Source organism: Centroberyx affinis, unplaced genomic scaffold (genome assembly GCF_046629955.1).
Source record: "Centroberyx affinis isolate AG114_WGS23_722 - 3 ecotype Tasmania unplaced genomic scaffold, CSIRO-AGI_Caff_v1 ptg000984l_1, whole genome shotgun sequence".
NCBI classification, from domain to species: domain Eukaryota; kingdom Metazoa; phylum Chordata; class Actinopteri; order Beryciformes; family Berycidae; genus Centroberyx; species Centroberyx affinis.
In genome coordinates, this window is record NW_027279551.1 from 246,616 (window position 1) to 270,365 (window position 23,750).

The following is a 23,750-nucleotide window of genomic DNA, read 5'->3' on the forward strand; positions in this document are numbered from 1 at the left end:
CGGCTTCAAACGGCGTCTCGTCGCGTCTCCAAAGGGAACTTTCAACCGTAGATGCTGTACAAAGTGAAAGAACGTGGTCTTCCTGTACTATAACCTATAGGAGATTTGCTTTACCGAGGGATTAGAGGCAGCTCAGCCGTATTTGGGTCAACTGCGCCCGGCGTGTGCGTTAGGATTCGCACGTCCTCTGTAGTGAATCTACTCGGAATCTATCATGAATTTGGTCTTAATAATAACTTCACCGTCGACGCTCGGTTAGAAGACACCGCGTTTATTTAGATAGTATCGGGATACCAGCGGGGATATGGACGGGGCGGAGGTGAGCCAGCTGCCCGACGAGGAGCTGCTGATGCTGGGCAAGGAGGACCTGGTCCGGAGGCTGAGGAGGCTGGAGAGCCGCAACATGGACCTGATGCTGGAGCACGGGAACATGATGAAGGACGTGAACCGGAGCCTGCAGGTCCACCTCCACGAGATCCGCAGTCTGAAGGAGGTCAACCAGAAGCTGCAGGACGATAACCACGAGCTCCGAGAGCTGTGCTGCTTTCTGGACGACGACCGACAGAAGGGCAAGAAGCTGTCGCGGGAGTGGCAGCGGTTCGGCCGCTACACGGCCAACGTCCTGTGGAAAGATGTCGGACTGTACCAGCAGAAGCTGAAGGAGCTGGAGGCCAGCCAGGAGGCGCTGAGGACGGAGAACCTGGAGCTGAAGGAGATCGTCCTGATGCTGGATGAGGAGAGGAGCGGAGCCGGGTCGCGGAGCTCCATCGACAGCCAGTCCAGCCTGAGCAACCTGAACGGGTCGGTGCCCGTCCGGGACGTCGGGGATGGTAGTAGTACGTCCAGCACCGGGAGCGCCGGTAGTCCAGACCACCACCACCACCACAACCACTTACACAAACCATCAGAGGGCAAGATGGCATCTCTGAGGAGGTCTATGGACGACCTGTCCGGCTCTCACTTCCATAGAGCCACCACTGGACTCAATGGTAAGTTTTACTAATGCTGCTCATGATGAGACTCTAATACTAGCGAGGTCAATGAATCAGTGAAGGCAGCAAATATTGAAGGGGGTAAATCCATAAAACTAGCCTACTAGGCTATTGTGTGATTTTGAAAATCTAACACTGGTTGGTACAGACAGTGGCTGTTGGAAAAGTTAGAGGGACAACTTGAAAGCTGAGATTTTAATTTTCAAATTAAAAACAACAGTCAGTTGGATTTAAATCTAAAAATAGGCACTGTAGAAAAAGAAAAAAAGAAAATTCACTTCAACTACAGTTTCTTTACTGGCTGGAAATTGTAAGTTGACTGAGGTTATGTCGAAGTGTATTTGTTGTTCTAATGTAGTAAAACTCACTGAGTGAATTTTGCATCAACGGCATTCCAGGGTTAATTATTCTTGATTTGTTTAGAGGTTTTTGAGGATCAAAAGCGGCCTACTGATTAGTAATTTTCATCCTAATTATAATTTATCATTATTTTCATTTTTTCTCAGAATCAGATCTATGATCCACCTACCTCGATTTATAAGTCTTTATTCTGTAACTTTAAAACATGAAGAAAGAAGGTTTCTGGGGAGTTAACTCAAATGCAGTACATGGTGGAAAGTCTGCTAACAAGCTGTTTTATGTCTATTGAAACCATTATATGATCAGTTTAGTGAACTCATGAACTCAACTCTTGATAACTAGCAACTGTAAATTGAAAGTGAAGCATAGGAGTTACTCATTAAATATGAGTTAGTTTCACTATGATGCACTATGAGTTTTTACAGCATACAAATCATAGATTCAAAGCATTCAGGGTTAATATTTCATTAACATTCACAGATTACAACTCCAGTGGACTTTACAGCCGACTGTATAAAATATAACTACACCACTACTTCACATCTACAACCACAGCAGAGGGAGCGAGGCTATAGAACAGCCCAGTCAGCATCATTCAACTTCTTGATTTAAATGTAGACAGATAAGTCAGATAAGGACAGAAACCGTCTAGTAAAACACAATGACTGTTCTCACAGTGACAAACCACTGGCAGAACTCTATGTATTGTACATATTTAATATAGTGACAGCCATAATTACTGTTTACACATGCTGAAAGAATAAGAGGTAAAAGGTCAGGGCTTGGATGCGTGATGCTTCTGATTTAGGACGCACAAACTTTAGTGCTATTTACTTCAAAGGCAAACTGGTTTCCTTGGCTGAGATACTTTTAAGATGCAGTGTGTGTGTGTGTGTGTGTGTGTGTGCGTGTGTGTGAGGGATGTATCAGATGTGAGTCCTCGCCTCGTCTTCACCCTGCAGGAGGAGAGGGAATGTTTGTTGAGAAACCACTTGACACATCAGTCTGAGAACTTTGTTGGTATTCTGCTGATTGTAGCCTGCAGGTACCTGGTGGCAAGGAAAGAAGCAATTCTTAAATCATTTGCACACATGAAATATTTGGATGTGTATGGTGACGGATAAGGCCTGTGCGTGCTTCATACTTATTTTCATGGCTAATATGAAAGATAATAGCAGTATAACAGCCCTGTGATGGACTGGCGACCTGTCCAGGTTGTTTCTCTGCCTTCCCAGTGCATGCTGGGATAGGCTCCAGTTGCCCTGTGGCCCTGAATAAGAACAAGGGTGTAAAGAAAATGAATGAATGAATAAAGCTATTGGTCAAAAAGTATGAGCTCAGACTGAACAACCAATGATGATTATAGTTCTAGCACTTTAAGGAGATGTGTAAGAAGAGGTGAGCACCTTCTTCTAGAACAGTGGTTCTCAACGTGGGGTCCGGGGACCACCAGGGGTCCTTGAGCGGGTTCCAGGGTGTCCCCAGCAAATTGATGAATTGTTAAACTTCACCATCATTTCATTTACAAGAAGTTAGAGAATGCAGAAGAATGACTATTTTGATCATAGTTTCACTGTTATCTCTCTACAATACAGATAGTCATGGAATTCTGGGCAAAATCATATCTAGCAATAAAAAATATTCTCAGATTTGGGTCAGAGAGAAAAACGCAGCCGGAGGTGGATAGGGGCAGCGTTGCCAGTTAGCTGTCAACCCTCTTTCTCTCCCAATATGTTCTATGTGAGGATCAAGGTGTTAGCATGTCAAAGCCTTGCATACTACTGGTGAACATACTTGTTTGGCAGGTTTGGCTGTCCAAAACCTGCTGACTGGGACTTAGCAGAAACAACACATCCCAAATATTTCTTAGGTGTTATTTAAAAAAAAAAACATGTAGAAAAATAAGCACTAAGTGAAAAAAAATGTATTGTTTCAGGCTCTACTTTCTCCTTGTCAGGCAATATGTTCAAGTGGGGAGCGTATCTATGTTCCCATGGTGCTATGTTCCCCAGTTCAGTAGTCTGTTAACACACATTAACCCCCCTATTGTGTTTGGGTCAAATTTGACCCGTTTCAAGTTAAAATATTTCATAAATATATTTTTTTTTTTTATTGGAACAAGGCTTCAAAACATCTATATAAACACAACAAAACCAATGGTTATCATTTTATTTGATTTTGAAGGTCCCTAACCCTAACCCTAGAACTGGGGAACATAGGACCCTGGGAACATAGGACCCTTTGTCATGTTCCCATTATGTGCCATATAAATCTGGGGAACATAGGACCCTGGGAACATAGGACCCTGGGAACATAGGAATGACTCCGTTGAGGGGTACATACTTGAATACACTGATAAACACCACACTGTAAAAGATAATACTGTGACAGAACACTCCTATACATGGACCTTTTGTCCACAGTTCATCCCAGTCAATGAGGGAAATGTGCAGAGTCAGATCGCTGACTGGCCGGCGGTCTCTGTTACAGTGCTATTGTCTAAACCCTGAGCTCAGTCAAACCTGGCATGGGACACTTTGGCCTAGATTCACTACAGGTTTGAACAGAGAAGAATGAGCACTGTATCATGTAATGTAATGACCAAAAACAATAATCTATCTGCTGTTTCTATCTATTCTGGTTGATGTCTGTCTATTTGGGCTGATGATCAGGGGTGGAAAGAGTACTAAAACATTCTACTCCAGTAGAAGTGCTGTTACTTTGCTGATATTTTACTTTAGTTGAAGTAAAACTACTGGTGTAAAAATCTACTGAAGTAAAGTACAAACTAGCTCATTTAAAATGTACTCAGACTAAAAGTTATTGAGTTACTTTTTAGAAAAGAGAATGTTGTTAGATGTGATTTTTTTTTCCCGGGCAATTTTAAAAGGACTAGAGGACAGAGTTCAAACTAGATTATTTTAATTGGAAAAATAAATAAAGTGCACAAACAAAGTAAAGCTGTATTGCTCTTCTCTTCTCAGCTCACTGACCATTCACTGAATGGCTCCACAGTTTGTCAGTTCTCATTGGTCCAGTTTCTGTTGCTTGTGGAGAGCCACAGAATCTGTCCTCTGTAATGTGATGTTTAAAATGTAGTGAAGTACAATATTTAAGCAAAAATGTACTTAAGTAAAAGCAAAATTAAAGACTTTAAAAAATACTAAAACAAGTAAAAGCACCAAAAAGCTACTCAATTACAGTAACATGAGTAAATGTAATTAGTTACTTCCACTTTTGCTGATGATTACTCTAACTCTGTGGCTGAGGTTTCACTAGGGCTGGGCAATATATCAATATTATATCGATATCGTGATATGAGACTAGATATCGTCTTAGATTTTGGATATCGTAATATCATGATATGGCATAAGTGTTGTCTTTTCCTGGTTTGAAAAGTGATGTCATTTTCTGAACTTACCAGACTATTCTAGCTGTTCTATCATTTGCCTTTACCCACTTAGTCATTATATCCACATTACTGATGATTATTTCTCAAAAATCTCATTGTGTAAATATTATGTGAAAGCACCAATAGTCATCCCTACAGTATTGTCGCAATATCGATATCGAGGTATTTGGCCAAAAATATTGTGATATTTGATTTTGTCCATATCGCCCAGCCCTAGGTTTCACTTTCTATTGATTGTATTCATGTTGATTGACTCAATCCTGGTTGCTGTTTTACATTCTGGTTGTGGTGGACCTTTCAGATTCTGTATCTATTTTGGCTAATATTTCACATTTGACTCTCACTCTGTCACTTCCCGCTGATGTTTGATACTTGGCGGTGTCGAGGTCGCAGTGGGCGGGACCTGTAGCTGTCAGAGGTAGAACCTGTTTATTGGTTGGCCTTGCTCGCCGGCTTATTAAATCAACCCATATGTCCTGCTGACTCTCTCCTCTCAGGCCGGTTATTTACAAGCTGCAGGGCGGACGTTCAGCCCGCTCCTTATTTACACTCCGGTGTGCGTCCCACCTGCGCATGAGAACTCACTTGTTCAGATTGCAGTGACTGTAAATAATTTTCAGCACCTGGCTGGAAATGCCTGGGGTAATCTGTCACCAACCTGCGTGTGTGTGTGTGGGTGTGTGTGTGTGTGTGTGTGTGTGTGTTAGAGCGGGAGAAAGGGAAGACACTGAGTGATTTATGGTCATTTTGAAGGCAGCAGACCCAGTTTATATGTTTGCAGAGGGTGTTATGTGTCTTTCTGCTACCAGCTAGGATATAGCTCTTGTTATTATCACTTACCAATTTATTTCTAAGCCATGTGGATGTGGCTGGATTGAATTGTGAAGTCCATATTGAGTATCAAATCGCGTTGTGAGATACGCATATTGACCCATCCCTATGATTAGAGATCAGGTTTTCAGTGTTTGCAGCAGCAGGGCGAAACAGTGACGCCGCTGCCATGTGTCTGTGGTGGGAAACGATAGTGTCTGTGGGAAATGTTGCACATGAGGGCCGATGGGTGGCAAGATTTATTTCTTACCGCAGCAATTTACCACGCCCGGAGGCACGAGTCCATGTTCTCTGCCAAGGATAGGCCTAATCCCAGAACGTGTAAATAAATACAGCAACAGACTGAAAGCTCTTTTAAAAAATGATGCATTTCAGTGGTGATTTTTAAAAAAAATTTTTTTACAAAGTTTAAACAAGGTTGAAAACATCCCGATAAAATAACACGAAGGCATGAAATACAGGAAGACTTGGCTCACCCTGGCCTGCCCTCCCTACTGAGACAAAATGTGGGATTGTTATTGCTGCAGCCATCCAAAGACATTCACACGCACCATTGTTTCGCACTAATGAGGGTCAAACAATCGTCTAAAATCAAATACTGAGGAAAACTGGCGGCTATTCAAGACGGATTAGAGGATGTGGGCCATAATTCTGCCATTACAAGCTGTTAATTACAAATATGTGCCTTTAATCCTCCCATAGCTGCACTCAAAAACATTGAACTCATCATAATTACACGTGCGGATAAGCAGCCTCCTGCAAGATGCTCACTTGAGCTGATGGCTAATGTAAATCAAGGCATGTCCACCTTCACAGTCCATTTGTACGCTCCTTACACACCATTGGTTTCCTGCTGTAAAACAAGACATCTGCATTAATTATTGGCAAAGACATCAAATATGATACGAATTTTTGGTAACACTTTACGATAAGGGTCTCTCAGTTAAGGGTTAGGTAATGCTTAATAAGCATTAACTAACCCTTAATTAACAGTTAACTAATGTGTCTGGTATTCATTTACTAATGGCGTTCATGTTAACTAAGGTGTTAGTTTATACATTATTTAATAGTCATATTTACAAACTATTAAATAATGTATAAATTAATACCTTAGTTAACATGAACACCATTAGTAAATTACACATTAGTTAACTGTTAATTAAGGGTTAGTTAATGCTTATTAAGCATTTACTAACCCTTAACTTAGTGACCCTTATTGTAAAGTGCTACCAAATTTTTTCCATACTTTTTCACATTTTCAACATAGACATCCCAATACACATACATCCCAAAGAAAACAATCAACTGCCGGTTTTAATTAGTATTATAATTGGGTCTCTGCATATGTCAGTAGCAGTAAAAGCCAGTGAACAAGACTCAGTGGTGGAGGTCTACCTCCCATTAAGAAAAGCTTGACACCAGCCTAGCTGATGGGAGCCTGACTGGGCCCGTTGAAACGTGAAAATGGCCGACGCTTTATAGGCCGTGACCGATGCAGAAATAAATGCCGAAACGCCGGCCCACGTGCCCGGAGATGGCGAGGTGGTCCGATCCACACCAGAGCCTTCTCTCAGCTTTCCTCTCTCGTCTAAATAAAGACATCAAAAGTAGACCCGTATGAATGTTCCGCCTTCAGGTCTTTGCGTGTATCTTCAACTCTACCGTGACATAAAATTCAGGTCAGGAGGTGCAGAATTTGAATCTGTTGGCGGTTTCTGTTACACATAGGTGTCATTCCATACAGGGTTGCTGTGAGTGTTGGTATGCGACCGTTTGAATCACGTCATGCCTCCATGCAATCAACACGCTGAGTGACACACACTGCACAATGTTTACTTTGTATTGTAAAATGAGCTTGAAGATTCAGTTACAATGAGATTTACTCATTTTCAGTTTGGCAGTAAACTTTACTTTGACTTAATACTACTACTAATAATAATAAACTTTATTTGTATAGCACCTTTCATACAAGAAATGCAGCTCAAAGCGCTTTACAACAAAGAATTTACATGCACCAAGTGCTTCACATAAAACTTGATAATAGTAAAAATAAGATAAAGATGAGAATAGAATACATAGAATGCATCTTCACATGAAAATAAAAACAGGGATAGAATGCCATAATGTAAAATAAGATGGAGAATAAAACCCACTTGATAATAATAGTAAAAAATAAGATAAAAATGAGGAATGCATAACATAGATGGAAAATAAAACCCACTGAATAATAGTAATAAAAATAAAGTTAAAAAATACAAATGAACTTGGTCTATCTTCTCATCAATACTGCAGCTTCAAAATAAACAATCATAGCAATAAATGAGAGGCATATGTTATTGTCTGTCTGGGATTTATTTCTGGAAAATAGTAGGAATTTGTTTAGACCATTAGAAATTTTGACAACCCATAGTTTACTAAGGCTGGTTGAGTCGTATCTTATCAGCCCATGTAGACACGCACTTTGTCTCTCTCTTTCACTTGATAAAGAATGAGTGTATCCTGTCTGAGATTACTCTGACCGCTGTGACCACTTACTGTTGTAAATCACTCTAAACCCCACAGTGATCAATCCTAATGAGAGAGCCAACATGTACTTGGACAAAGCAATAAAATTAAAAGCCTTTCAAATGTGTCACACTATCCAGCCACAGCAATGCCAAGATTGCTATTGGACTATTAGTGTGTGTGGCTTATTGACTGTCTGTATTGGACTCCTTAACTACAGCACTGAGCATAGCCGCCATAAAGACAAGGCTCAGAGAGGCGTTTTGCAGGAATGATGATCCCTCTGAAAAAAGCCAGAGCCTCCAGACAGTCACCTACGACCAGGGCTGTCAGGGTCACATTCAGGTCTTGTTTTAGGGTGCAGATACCATTCCAGCCCCTCTTCCCATGGCTATAAAGGTTTTGCAGTTGTGTCACAAACCTCCTATGAACCATGCCTGGCACCATCATGGAGGTCCAGTGGAGAATTGGGCGTGTGCAAATAATGTCTAACTATAGGCCTATAACAAAAGAGACATACCTGAAAAGATTTGTCGTGGAAAGGTAAAAGTGAATAGTCTGATGACGTAGACTCGTTTCCAAATGTAGGTTACTGTGACACGGGTCTTGTCTTTAGCCCTAGTTTCTACTCCCCTCATCTCAGTTAACCTGAACAACCTGCTTTTGTTGTTTGGGTTTTTGGCTTTGTTCGCTAGCTAACTAGCCAGCAGGCTAATTTAGCCAGTTAAGCAAATGATGGTAATGTTGACATGCAACTGCTAGCCACCAGTGACGCCACAGCTTTTGCTAGATATGTTAGCTAGTGTGCAAATGAGACATACAAGACAATGTCCATTGACCAGATAAAATGGTTTGCTAAGTAACAAGCATGTATTGTCTAAAGAAAAAAATATCAGATGGATCAGTCCCCTGTCTATAACAGCACAGAAATTAACCATTTCCATTCAATTCAGTTGAGACGGCCAGGATGTACGTTGAGAAATGCAATCAGAAGTTCACAGTCACTGTTGCCCAAGAGCTGAGGCCTTCCAATATGGCCGCCAGAGGGTATGTAATGTCGCTTGAAAGCCCTATAGTCAGCCAGAGTTGAACTGGGCAGGGGAAGGCTGACGTCTCCAATCCAAACCTGATTTCCTTTTACTGAGGGGCAGTGCCTTGGGTACCTCTTCCTTTATACGTCAATAGTAGATGGTGCATGCCACACAGGTGATCTGCAGGCCACCACAGGGTTACCGACGAGAGACAGTGCAAAATACTGCTAGGTTTATTAGAGGGGTGAGGTTGAATTCCTGGAGAATTCATGCTACCTCATATCACTACCTCATATTGGTTTTGAGAAGAAGATGACTAAGTTTGCTAGTACCCAGCACTTGTATGAGCCATCCTAGAAAGATTTGAGAAATTAAATAAAAGTAGTGTGAATGCTGGGAAGGCAACAATACCAGCCTATTAAATTATCCTGTTCTCGTCCTTGTATTCATTTCTCCTGTAAAGTAACAATATGGAACTTTTTGCCTTGAGGCATCAAAATATATTGTTGGTCCCACCCCCCTCCACCTCAGCTGGTTTCCCGCCCCAACACTTGTCACTGATCTTGATGAGCTGTCTACCTTGAAACGGCATCGAGCCTGAGACTGATGTAATTGGCAACAAGAAGCAGATGGCGAACGCAGCCAGTGTCTGCTGTACTTTTAGCTTTGCTGTTCTTTGTTTTCTTACTGCTTCGCTCCATTGTTGCTGTTGCCATGACTTCCCTGCTCTGTCGCTGCTAGCCTCACCTTGATAGCCATGACTCACATACTTTATGTCCCCAACATTATTGAGACGCCAATTTTAGGCAAACTATTTCAATGCCAAAAAGTTTAGGTAGGTTTAAGTAAATTCTGTAAGATTGACTTAAAGTTGCCATCTGTGCAGTGTGTGAAGTACATGCTCTGTGCAACCTGACATAAAAGACATGTATGTGTTAGAGGCCACATATAATGCACAGACATAGACATGTAGCACAATAAATTAACCATGTGTCCTTCTGCTAGATACCTGTTGTTGAGAACCTCCAGACCTGGGTGTTTATTGACCCAACATCTCAAACTACAGCTACTGTTAGAGTTGATCTATTAGAGCACATGAAATTATAAAGAGACATTGTCCTAGTCCTTCACCCCAGATTAGCACTCTTGGTATGGGATACTTGGTAAATCATTTGGTTCGGTCATACCGAAGCATTGATCCTTTGGCGCCACATCGTATCCTGAAAGCTGCACAAACAGTTCAGACATCTCAAATCTCCCATTTACCTCAACAAGCTTTACAAGAGATAAAGCCCCGGAGTCAGGAATCCGGACTGCAGTAGATTCCTGGTTGGGTTGTCCTTTGATGCCTGCAGATTCCTAAGAGATCAGGTGTGTCCATATACATCTGCCCTGATGAGCTAATCCATCAGGACAGGAAGATGGAGAGCACAGCAGGGAATTTGTTCCCCAGAACCCACCAGGTCAGATGGGCACCCCTGCCCCCCTGATAATCTACCATGTCACTGCTTGTTTAGTCATGCATTTTTTGGGGTCAGTAACATGAAACGATGACACAGATCAAAGCTTCATTGAATGTTCTGGAACTACCTAGAAGCAGATGCATATTTTCCAAATTTCGGTCCACACCAACTTCATCAACTTCTCCATTCAACAACCTTGAAGTAGTTTGGGGTTTCACATGACTTGCTGCTGTGACTGCATCTGCACTGTGCTTGTCCAAGGTGTAAAGACTAGTTTTTTTCACATTTGATTGCTCAAATTGAGAAATTTTATTTCAATGTTCTCAGTGGGGATCAGTGAGCAGATCAGTGGAGGTGTCCTGGTGGCTCAGTTAGCGAAGGTGTATACCATGTACCATCATCCCCATCTCTCCTGTCTTTCTCCACCATAAGCTAGCCAATAAAGCAGAATCTTGTCTCCCGCTGCCCTTTTCTCCCAATGCCCCATCAAGAGGCCTTTGACCTCTTGCCAGGCCGTCACTATAAATAAGAATTTGTTCTTAATTGATTTGCCCGGTTAAATAATGGTTAAATAATCCAACAATTCCAGGGTCCAACATTAGAACTTGTTAGCTGCTCTAAATATCTCAATCTGTTTGTAGGCAGGAAAGGCCTTTAGCCTTTTCCGCCGAGTATGAACTAATCCAAAGTTGACATTTCGTTCCCTACTTCTGCAGCTCATAAAAGCAACCATTTTCTCTTCCTCCACCGCAGCATTGCGTGTTAACTCCCTAAGGATCCGGTAATTGCAGCTATCCATAACTGGCTCATAGACAGCTACTCAATGGCCCTCTGGGGACCCATGATTTAGGGTGGAGGAGAGGGGAAGGCCTAGTGGGAGGACTGGGCAACTTGTGCTTGTGGGTTTTTATAGAAAACTTACATCCCAGTGACTCAAGGTAGGATATCCTCCATATTTTTCTTGCTTTCTTGTTGATTCTGCACGTTTCCTGCGAAGCATAACCGTTCATGTACAGACTAAGACTGTTCCAGTTTGCTTTAGTACTTCGATCAAAGTACAGGCTGCATCCTTGCCCAGTCAAAAGCCCCATTTCCTAGATGTCCAATCCAGTTTGTTGTGGTTTCTCAGAAGACCTGGAGGCGAGTTGATTTATTTATATGGACAACATGGCTAATGAGTTTACATCCAGCAAGGCCTGTGTGTTTGTTCATGGAGGTTTTCCTAGTCTGGCGGTATGAAGGGTTGAAAGGCCCCTTCACATCTCCTCCCCTGTTTAGAAAAGACAGGAGTGCCTCTTGGCCCTATCTGTGTTAGGCATTGCTCTGAGTGTGTGTGTGTGTGCGTGTGTGTGTGTGTGTGTGTGTGTGTGTGAAGGATTTACAGCGTGCGACGGCGAGGCAGGCTGTGTTGTTATGATAATGAGGCAGCATGGGAAGGTCTTTGTCTGTGTGTGTGGAGCTATGAAAAGATTTGAACACACCATGGGAGAATAAGCCCCATTTCTACAGCAGTCCCTCTTTGCTGATGGAAAAGCAAAGCAAATGGGTGTGTGTCCACGGTCATTTATGTGTGTATGTGTTTTTTTTTTTTAAGGAATTCTCACTATTATACGCAAAAACTAATGTAGACGTGGATGATCGTATTGCAGTGCCTATAATGGATGCTTGTATTTCTCACAAAAGTTGGGCTAGTAGGCAGATCTTTCCTCAGCACCCCCTCCGATCTATTTGTCTGCCTCTCTCTCTCTCTCTCTCTCTCTCTCACACACACACACACACACACACAAACACACATACACACACAGAGTGGACAGATGGACATGTGTTGGGCCAGAGGGGAGTCTGTCCTTGGCGTCTCACCCAGGAGAATGGCCTGGTTTGGGAAGTAGTAATCGCCCTTAAAGTCTCGCTTATGAACCTCAAAATGACTCTTTGAAACAATTCTACCATTCACTCTCTCTCTCTCCTCATTCCCTCCTCAGTGGATTCTGTGATAATGTGATCAGTTCACAGGCGTTATAGCTTGGCATGAGTATCTGTGTGGTGAATCCATGGAATACCAGGGTCTCTGAAACACACTGCGATGATTCAGATATTCCTTCACGAAGCCAAGCTCTGAAATGCCTTATGATGGGTCTGGTTTTTGGCGCTTGCCGAGAGTAATAATCGTTTTATTTTCTGACCTAGATGTCACCCTCAAACTCTGCCAGAGCTATCAGTGGTATCATGTCTCTCCATTTTATCAGTGGTGGAAGAAGTACTGAGATCTTTAATTAAGTAAAAGACGCAATACAACAATGTAAAGATACTCCATTACAAGTAAAAGTCCTGCATTCAAAATCTTACTTAAGTAAAAGTACACAAGTATTGGCAGCAAAGTAAACATACTCATTATGCAAACTGTCCCCATTTAGAGTTATATTTTTCATAAATTATTGGAATATTAATACTGATTTATTGACATACATGTACATGTAAGCAGCATTTTAAAGCTGTCAACGTGAAGCTAATCTTAACAATTTAGCTATACTTTTGGGTAGTCTAATCTATAACAATGCTATTTTATAGTTATTTTATAAAGATGATCAAATGTTTTAAATATAAAATATTGATCTGAAAAGTAATTAGTAACTATAGCTGTGAAATAAATGTAATGGAGTAGAAAGTACAATATTTCCCTCTGAAATGTAGTGGAGTAAAAGTACAAAGTAGCATAAAATGGAAATACTCAAGTAAAGTACAAGTACCTCAAAATTGTACTTAAGTACAGTACATGAGTAAATGTACTTAGTTACTTTCCACCTCTGCATTTTATTACAGTGATATTGGGGTGAGAATAATTAAGCTAACAGTTATTTCTTTAATCATTTGAAACCGATTATCATGCAACTCTCCCACTGGGAAAAACAGTTGTGCTGCGATTTGTTTTCATTTGGAAAATATTACAGAGCACTACACTTTGAGGCTAGCCACGTATCTTTTTAAAACCTACAAGATTTTTTTTTTTTTTAACCATGAAAAACCAAACGAACACTCCAAGTGTTCGTTTGACAAGCTTGACTCCCGTTTTAAGATAATGAGTTCACTTTTGGCTAAACATTAGCTTGGCCTAGCATCACAGGGATTTGCTGAGAAAAGCCGCCTGGTCAGGAATTCCCACATTCCAGCACACATAATGGGGGAAGAGCACTGTGGGAAAAAAGAGGCGCGTCGAGGAAACAACAACATGGCATTGTTTTGGACTACATAACTGGAAGAGTCCCAGTCACCTGCTGGGCTGGTTCCAGTAAGGAAGTGGTTAAATCATCATAAGGGGGAGCTTTACTGAATGTAAATCAGTTGAATACATAAATCAATGTGTGTGTGTGTTGTGTGTGTGTGTGTGTGTCTGCACATAGGTAAATAAATCATCCAAAATGTGTGTGTGCATGGGTGAATGAAACTTTCCATTTCTGCTAACAACACTGTTGAGGCAGTGTTTTTTCTGCTGCCCGCTGTATGTTCTGCTGGCTCATAGTTTCCTGTGCTTTGTCTTTGTTACTAACTGTAACACACAGCATGTGAAAGGTTTCCACATGACAGACTCTACATTCAGACCAGTATTGAAGCCTGAAAGCTGAGGCAGGTCCGGAGTCTCTGGGATTGGTTTATTTTGAAAAGTCCACCGTCGTACACTGTCGGATATCATCGATTTGTAATGTGCAATGCATTCCAGGAGTTATTTTGTGAGGAAGTGTTGGAATGTACTTTTTCAATGTACCCACATTCCCTCCCCTCGACCTGCCTCGTCTTCTTCTGTTTAAGTTAGTTATTTCCTGCGTTTCCCACAATGCCTTTCGTATCGAGAAGTGTCGGGAACTTGTTGCATGGGCATGTATAAATATAGCTAGCTCATGAAAGTCTGCATTGCATTGTTAAAGGATAACGCTGGTGTTTTTTAACGCATTTCTTATCATCAACAAATCCTATGAAAATAACAAAATCACAAGAAAAGACATAGTTTCCATTTTAAAAATCGCTAACTGTTACCATGAAAAGTCAGGCTGTTGTAGTTTTTACCAAATCAAATTCAAACGGGAACAAATTCCTCATTACGCCGGGGACTATTTTCTGTGCTACGGAACTACTTTCCTGAGATGGAAAACGTGTTTACAGCCGGCTTATTAAGTTGTTTGAGGAAAAAGTCGGCCGGTGCATTGGGATGATAAAATATTAATAAATTCTTATTAATAATTAATAGTTTTTTTAATACAATGGAGTTCTATGGCTGCTGGGACATGGCTTCATTGGGCACCGGCTATATGGGCGAGACTTGTTGGCAAAACAAAATCATTGTTGATTTTGTTATTTTCATAGGATATGTTGACGGTAAGAAATGCATTGAAAACACCAGCCTTATCCTTTAATGTAATAAATTGCTGGATAATGTAATATTACATTGTTGTATTAAGCAGTGTTTATTACTTCATAAAGGGTGTAACATATTTTTAAACCAATGATGTAACAATAATATTGCTATATTACTCAAGTTGTTACATTCTTTTTCTTATGAATGATTGCATTATTTGTCATCATTACATCATCAGTTAAAAATGTTATACCCCTTATGAAGTAATAATCGTTGATCCATGTAACAATGTGATGTTTATTCAGGAATTTATTACATTAACCGTTTTTTTTTTCAACCCATTTGAAGGACATTTTTAACTTTTTTTACTTTATCATCAGTTGCTACATTCATGCAGGGGCTATGCCTGTATGCCTTTAACAGAAATGCAAAGAAGAAAATGAAAAGAAAATGAAAGAAAATGTGCAAATATTGTTAGCTTAATCCTAATGTAAAGTAGCATGTCATCAGTGAAGGGCTAAACACTAAATCACTGAACAAAACTGTCAGACATTGTCTAGACCACTGCTAGCCAGACAGACAGACAGACACACACACACACACACACACATACACATACACCCTAGGAGAAACCTGCTGTTTTTGACAGATATGTTGATATACTTTATAAAATACAAAATAAATGGCATAAGCTTTTGTGAATTTTCCAGTGGCATCATTTTCAAATCCCTGCAGACTAGCACTAACACAGGAGCTAGCAATATGAGGGCTAATAACGAGCACAATTGGATTGTTTTCAACCAGTAGTTGGCCTCTTGATTTAATCTGATGCAATCTCTTAATCCTTCCAGCTCACTCTAATGTCATGTCAGGGCTTATTTTAGAGTTTCTGCTTTTAAAGGAACCAGTTTTCTTGCATGTGTGCTTCAAAACGCTGCAAAAATGTGATGCGTGTGCGGCAGTGCAGCTGGCTTTGAAATGTAGTTATTCTCTCATTCTTTGGATAGCTCACCCTGAAACTCATGTCATGTGGTTGTGTCTTTTCTCTGTCAACCTCACCCCAGACAGAGCAAGGGGGTGTGTGTGTGTGTGTGTGTGTGTGTGTGTGTGTGTGTGTATGCGCTGTGCTCTGGCCATCTGTCCGACAGTATTGTCTGCCTGACAATGGGGTGCAGGGCTCTTCAAAGGCTCACCATACTGAATAGGAGCATCACATCACCCCCTAAAACACACACACACACACACACTCACACTCTCGCTCTCTCTCTCTCTCTCTCTGTGCTCCAGTTCTAGTCTAATCATGTGTTGTGTTCGTGTGGAGTGCGCTGGACTTCAGGAGCCTTTGGGTGCCCTAGCCTCTCAGCCGGTGCTGCCGATAACACAGTGACAGGAGGGGTTAGCCTCCAGGGCTAGTTAGGGTCAAAGGTCAGCCTCTCCTATCTACCCCCTGGTTTTATGGTAGCCATATCTCTAGCCTGAAGGTTTCTATAGAGGCCCCTCCTGCTGGACTCACAGTTATTTGCTTTATGGTGGCCATATTTGATTTAGATCATACTTGATGGAAACTCAACCTGTCTCAACCTGTCTTTGGACAAAATAAATTAAAATATACACCAAAATTATCCTCCAGTGTGGTGGAGAGATGAGCAGAGCTGGAGAAAGTCCAAATCAAACACTACAGCATCTGGATTGAAGGAAATATCCATGAAGTTGATCCATAACATTAGCTAATGTTAGCGGTCAGCTACTTTTAATCTTTAATTTACAGCCCAATACAGCTGACAATTAGTTTTAAAAGCAGTTTTAAGTCTGAACCAGCTAAAGACACCTAACTCTAGTGTTAGCTAGCAGACAGCGCTACAGTTTGACTGTCAAAAAAGCACTACCAAGGATATGAATCATAATTTTAGCTAACTAGCAATGCTGCAAAGACTGTTAATGCTGACATTAATAAGATAGTTCGTTTTTTTTTAGATAATGTTAAGATGTAACTGACTAACATTAGCTAACGTCAACGTCAATTCAGTTGATATCCTTTGATTTGAACCTTCTCCAGCTCTACCATAGGATACTTTCGTGTAGATGTCTTTTCTCTTTTTTTTTTTTTTTTTTTTTTTTTTTTTTGTCTAAACACCAGTAGAGTTTGCCTCTGTTTCCATCTGCTTTGCTGTGTTCCGGGTAAGGTTTCCCACCCAGAAACATAGGCCTAAATCAGATATGGTTGCTCTATAAAGGAGTCCAAGGGAGGTTGAACATGGTTTTGATTGGTAGAAGTCATCGCATTTGAAAGAAGTATGAAAATAAATTGCAAATAAATGCCGTCTTTTCACAATGTTATCCCACTGCCAAAGCAGAGTTCAGTCTGAAGTTGTCATATGTCGACATATGGATGTTACCATACGTATTTCCAGTTGACAGTATTATCTAGTATGGCCAGAAACATGCCCAGTCGATGATCCAGCAGATTTATGTGCGCTTAAGCTTGTCCAAGCCAGGAGGCCAGAGAGACGACCTATGTGTCATATTTCCATGTCATATTCCTCCTGTTCTGGATTTTGCTGAGTCAGATGCTGTCAGTTACAGGAAGTGCTGCACATTTCAAGGGATTATGTCTACCTGCAACTACAGTTTGTGTCTCTGTTTGGAGGTTTGAATATCAGAGCTCTCATATTCAAATCCACAAACATAGGAGACTAGCTGAACCCGCTGATTAGCAACAAACCCAATGTCAAAGTGATACTTCACTTTGCTAAGAGCATTTTTTTACTGAACAGTCAACCACCTGTTCTATGGACCATAGTGTATGGAACTAGTCTAATAATTGTACTTATAAACACATCTACAAACAAGGAAAAGTATATCCTAAATATATTATTTATGTGTCCCAGATAATACTTTTAATTTGACCTATATTTTCATTTGTTTAAATTGAAAGCCGGCATAAAAAAGCGTGAACTCTGGTTAAAAACGACCAATCAACTTACAAGTCTCAGTTATTTAAACCCACTAATGAGCCGACAGTGGACAAACCAACCAAACAATGCTGTCTTACATGTCGCCTGGCCTCAACTAGCCTACATCAGTGTAAACAGCAATTTGAATTTCAACCTGATTACGAGCAAGGGAAATAAGCAAGTCGACAGCGAACTGTGTCAATAATGGTCAGTGTATCTATGCAAAGCATGACCTTGTGGTATAGCCTGTCTCTGTTCAACTGGGCCAGCCGCATCTCAGCAACACACACACACACACACACACACACACACACACGTACAAGCCAGCCACCTGAGAGGAGTCTATATTCTTTGAGGGCTTTACAGTGATGAAGTGATGCTTTGTGAATTGGAAAACTGTATTAATAACAGTCATATCTGAGAGAGTTAAGCAAAACTTCAGTGTTTTTTTTTTGTTTTTTTTCTTTCCAAAAGGAGTTTTACTTTCATGCCAGCAATTATTTTTGCAAGAGCGCTAAGTAGGTGCAACTTTTTCCAAATGATGGGTGACTCATTTTGGAAAGAAACTTGCCTAACGTCACGTCATCATGCGGTTTAGTCGGACACCAATTCTCTTCTTTTTCATTTTTGAGCATTTCTGACACTGGAATTGTTTCCTTGGAAGTTGCAAATGCTAATGTATTCATTCATAACACACACGCACACACACACACAGGCATACACATCCACACTTTGCCTTGTATAATGGATATTCGGGAGTCTCAGAAGTTGTCTGTGGGGGGATATTGAAAAATGTGGCCCAATAAAATCCAAGTAGGGGGCAAGCAGGTATTAGATGAGGCTTATGAGACCAAAGCAGACCTGAGTTCAGTTTGACCGGAGGGGAGGGTTCTATGTTCCAATACACTGAAGAGCCCTGGGCTGCCTCTGAACTTTGGCCAGGTAGGAGTGTTTGCCTTTGGTGGGTTTGCCCGATAGAAAAACACAACCTTTTATATATGATGTTGGCTAATGAATGGCATCTAGGCTTTTTGAATGTGCCACAAACATGTCAGCTAATGGCTGATTTGTCTTGATTTTTTTCACAGCAATGGAAAAGTACCAGAGCTGCAAGCTTTCAAGGAAGGAAAGTAGTATAAGGAAACACCTGGAAAACAACTGGAGCTCCTTTGACAAAAGACGTCTAACCACTGAGTGATACTGACAAATAGTGCTTCAAAATACCCCAAAATATCACTCACTCACTCACTGGTCACTTGTCTGGTCTCCATGTAGTTTGATGCCCTGAACATTTTCAGAATTAGACATTTGAAATGATCGGGGATGGTGTTAGCGTAGAGGTTAGAGAAGCAGGCTTGTGATCGGAAGGTTGCCAGTTTGAGAGCGAGAGAGAGAGAGAGAGAGAGAAAGAGAGAGAGCAAGAAAGTCATTGGATGTGTGCTGACTGACTGTAATTCAAGGATACCCTCTGCCCTGTCCTGTGCTTTTATTTTGTCAGCATTGTCTCTTCCTTTGTGTGTGTGTGTGTGTGTGTGTTTTGCTCTGAGGTCAGCATTGTCTTGGCCGGTGACTTTCACAGCAATGTCCCAGTCATTGACCGATGGCTAGGTGGCTTGTGTGTGTGTGTGTCTGTGTGTGTGTGTGTGTGTGTGTGTGTATTTGTGTGGGTATTAATGAAACTGAATAAGCCGCACACTGCTCTAAAACAAATATAAATTCAATGTGCAATAAATATAAAGTCACAGAGCAGTGTGCAGCCTATTCATCAGTTTATTTCCCAGCAGCCTGTACCTCATTGTGTGTGCATTCTACCACTTTTTGATATTTGTCTGTGTATAACATATGAAAATGTTCATTCTGAGATAGCTGCATATCCTTGTGTAATATTTTCAAAATATATCCATGAAAATGTAAGTCTTTGATAAGCGAAAATGTTAGTTAGGTTTAGTACGTTTGTTACTTAGCAAACAACTGGCCTGGTTTTGATCGTTTGAATGACTACGTTTACATGGACTGCAATAATCTGACTATTTACCTTATTCTAAATAAGACAATATTTCAATTAAGGTGTTTACATGAGTTGCTTATAGAATATCCCATTCATATTCCTGTTTACATGCTACAGAGCAGGGTCCGATTAATGACTGAAGACGCACGGCCACATTACCTTCCTACGTCCGAGTTTCCCTCCGGAATTTAACCTGAAACCCTTTCTGTCATGTTGCTGCTGTCGTCGGGACAAAATGTTGGGTCTTCTTTTTACCGGTGGCAGTCATCTTTTCTTCTGTAAACAAGTTGCGCAACTCTCACTGGAAGCTAGAGCATGAGTCTTCAAGCAGTTGGATTGCCTTAGTGTCGCAAAATGCTGCGAAAACTCTGATAGGACGTCATAGTGCGAATATGGTGTGTACATGTCTACAATGCACTTCAATAATGCAACTAAGATCGGAATACTCCACATGTCTTAATTCGACTATTGCTTACTCCGACTATGACCTTATTCAGGTTAAGGTAATCAGAAAATGCTGTTTACATGGCAGTGTCTTATTCAGAGTATTGTCTTAATCAGGTTAATATCAGAATATTGCAGTCCATGTAAACATGCTCGTTGTTTTGAACGTGCCAGGAAGTTGATGTCCAGTATGTTTTAACAAGTGATACTATTTGCATCAATGCACAGCCGACCAAAACTGTGTAATAATAACCATAATAACTTAATAATAATACTTTTAATAATATAACTTTTTCCTGTAACAGAATTGTTCCAGTTTCAGTAATATTGCAGTTACTGATTGAACAGAAAGGTTGTTACTTGCATTACATTCTTTAGCCTCTTTGACCTCTTTTTTGGTGTAATATAAAAGTTTTCCCTCGTCTTATCCTGCCTTCAAGTCATGTCAGAATTATTGGAATTACAGTAGAGCGACATGAACAAGCCAACAAAGTGGTAGATACGACTCGCAAAGTCGGAAAGAATTCTTGGTTTTTGGACAGCTTTGCAACAATCATCTCAACCTCCATCTCTAACCTTCTCAACTGTGTGGTTTGGCAACTCCACAGCTCAGTGAGCTTGAGCAGTGAACTACAGCTTTCAACTTTAATCAGGAAAAGCAAATGATCCCAAACCATTAGAGATTATCAACACAGCTAAAATGGAGGCTCAACTCAGAGTCAAAGAGCAAGAGGATTTAACCCTGAAGAACACCATCAGGAAGATGGAGCAGAGAAGAAGAAGTAATTCAGTTTGGTGGGCATCCCAGGTGAGGATGAAGGAGGAGAAGCTGCCCTTCCTCAGGAAAGCTCTGACTGAATCTGAGAGCAGAGAAAAAAACATCCAACAGAGATGAAGAGAAATTGAAAAGAGAGCAGGAGAGCATGGAGGAGAAGTTGCAGAAGGCCTTGGAAGACAGGGAGGAGATGGTGCGAGAGCTGATGGAGAAGGACCGCGAGATCCAAACCCTCCATGAAACCATCGAAACTCCCACTGTGGAGAAACAGAAGATGCCCTCCGCCATCGCTGCTCTTGAGGCCCAGTCCATCTCTTTCTCCCAGAGCTGGGAGATAGAGAGGGAAGAGATGGAGAGAGAGGGAAAGATGCCATGCAGAACAGAATTAAGGCGATTGAGGAAACCAGCATGGCACAGGTGACAGAGAAGGACACAGAGCTGTTGATCACTGGACAGGCGACCTGTCAATCACTTGGAAAGGTACCCCGTTTTATAACCGTTATATCCCGTTAATGGCGCAATTATTTTGAAAATCACCATACGGACACATATTAGAAGAAGTAAAATTAGCTACTGAGACCATAATTTATTGACTTTATATTTTGAGTGAGAAGTTGGGCTGTGGTCCCATTGACTTGAATGGAGTTGGGCGGGATTCAGTGTCTTTTTGGAGCCGACCCTAGCAGACATTAGAGGAACTGCAGCTTTCAGCCACTTCCTTATTGGCTTCAAAATTCACCCGTGGTTTTGGCTGCTTGTTTAGATCACTTCCTATACACTGACCAAGTTGATTTTGTGCCTCTGTATGACTGCATCTCGCAGTCAAAGACGCCGTCTAGAGGCCATCTGACACACTGGTGAAAATGAGCAGAATCAGCCGCATCAGCTGGTCTATAAAGGTTACTACCACAGCCATTTCAGGCAGGAGAGTTCAACAAGGACCTAATGAAAATACTACAGGCTGTTAGAGATCAGCACATGGAGATGCTGGCCCTTCTGGTAAGCAGAAACATTTCACTGATTGACAAAAAAAGGGGCTGTTTAAAATTTGTGTTGCCAATTCCTGTACAGGCCTTTGCATGTTGTGGTGTGATTTCTGAGATCTGTCTATCTTCAAGACGTTTTTGTTGAAAAGCTAAACGTGGCGTGTCGTATCCTCATTCATCAGTCCATTTCACTGGTTTGATCCTCCCATGCCGGTCGAATAACGTAAAGAATAACTGTTCGTACTGCAAGGCATCTGGATGGCAGCCTGCAAGGCTCAAATTACTGACAGAATGACAGAGAGAGAGTGAGAGGGGGAGAGAGAGAGAGAGAGAGAATTGGTGGGGAACAATATGTTCTCTGTTTGCTTTAGCAGCCCCACTAACCTTCTACTCCCTTCCTCCATACAGCCCAGCTACGTCATTGAAATCAGTTATACCTTGCAGTAGTGTGTGTGTGTGTGTGTGTGTGTGTGTGTGTGTGTGTGTGCGTGTTCAGTGTAATTGAAATCATTCCTGGGTGGACCCATACATAGCAGCTCCCCCATTCGCAGGACTGTACTTCCCAGCCTGTGTGTGTGTGTGTGTGTGTGGAGAGCTGCAGAAAGCACTGAGTGTGTGTTTTGCAGCTTAGTCATTCGTATACTATGGCATCCAATCCAATGCAATTCTTTGCATCAATACACAAGGGTTAGAGGAATATAGAGAATATAGCGATATAGTGATTACTAACAATACAACAGGACTGCATATACAGAGCAAAGGAACAGTACACAACAATTTACTGGTATATTCTTAATTTACCTACTTAACTTACTGTAGATGAAGATGCAGATCAAGATAGTTTTAGTACCCCAATTAAAAATGTTAAAGGGGCAAGTGACCCAGTATTGTTATTATTGTGAATATTATTAGTGTATAGCTCTTTGAAACAATTCACAAAAATTACATTGTGCTTCGCTAAAGTTCCAGGCGGTGGAACCAGTTTTGTTTTGGTAGTAGAGTTATTTTTGGAACTGACACTGTTTCCTCCAGGTATTCCAGGTATTTTTATCCTGCTGGAGAACCCCATTATGCTGGCAACAAGGGAGGGAAGAGGGGAATGAAATAGTGCAGATGGCTGTTGCTATTAGCTGGGACAGTTGCAGCAGATCTGTACAGCAGATGTGCGTGTACCTAAATGTGTGTGTGTGCAGTGTGTGTGTGTGTGCAGTGCAGTACTGGGCTGGCTGGCTGCAGGTCAGGTAATCCTGCTGTACCGAGTTGGATTAGAGCCGAGGTCACAAGGAAGCAAAGAGGCTTACTGCCACACAACACATCGCTCCAGCCTTCTCTCTTTCACTTTTCGCTTCATCTCCCCTCTTCTTTCCTTTTTCTGCCTCTCTATCTTAGCCCTTTTTGCCTGTTTGGCTGTCTCTTGCATTCTGTCTCACTCTATTTTTCCATCTAAATGCCTTGAAAAATGTTTTGGAAATACTTTTGCATGAGTTGTTGGGCTACGGCTGCAGCAGGCATTATTATGATAGGGTCAGAAGCTGTGGATTAGTTACAGTGTGTGTGTGTGAGTTAAAGAGTGTGTGCATTGGAGAGTGTGTATGCATTTAATTGAATAAGTGCTTTAGAGCATACATGCCTGTATTTGTT

General features: G+C 41.3%; 1 protein-coding gene across 1 annotated transcript in view; it reads left to right on the forward strand.

The window, feature by feature from the left end:
- Positions 1 to 304: 304 nt before the first annotated feature.
- LOC139646375 (coiled-coil domain-containing protein 85C-A-like) overlaps positions 305 to 23,750 on the forward strand; it is a 29,531-nt gene continuing 6,085 nt past the window's right edge. Inside the window, exon 1 of the mRNA XM_071522399.1 lies at positions 305 to 989. Coding sequence (XP_071378500.1) covers positions 305 to 989 — 685 coding nt within the window. The remainder of the gene's footprint in view (positions 990 to 23,750) is intronic.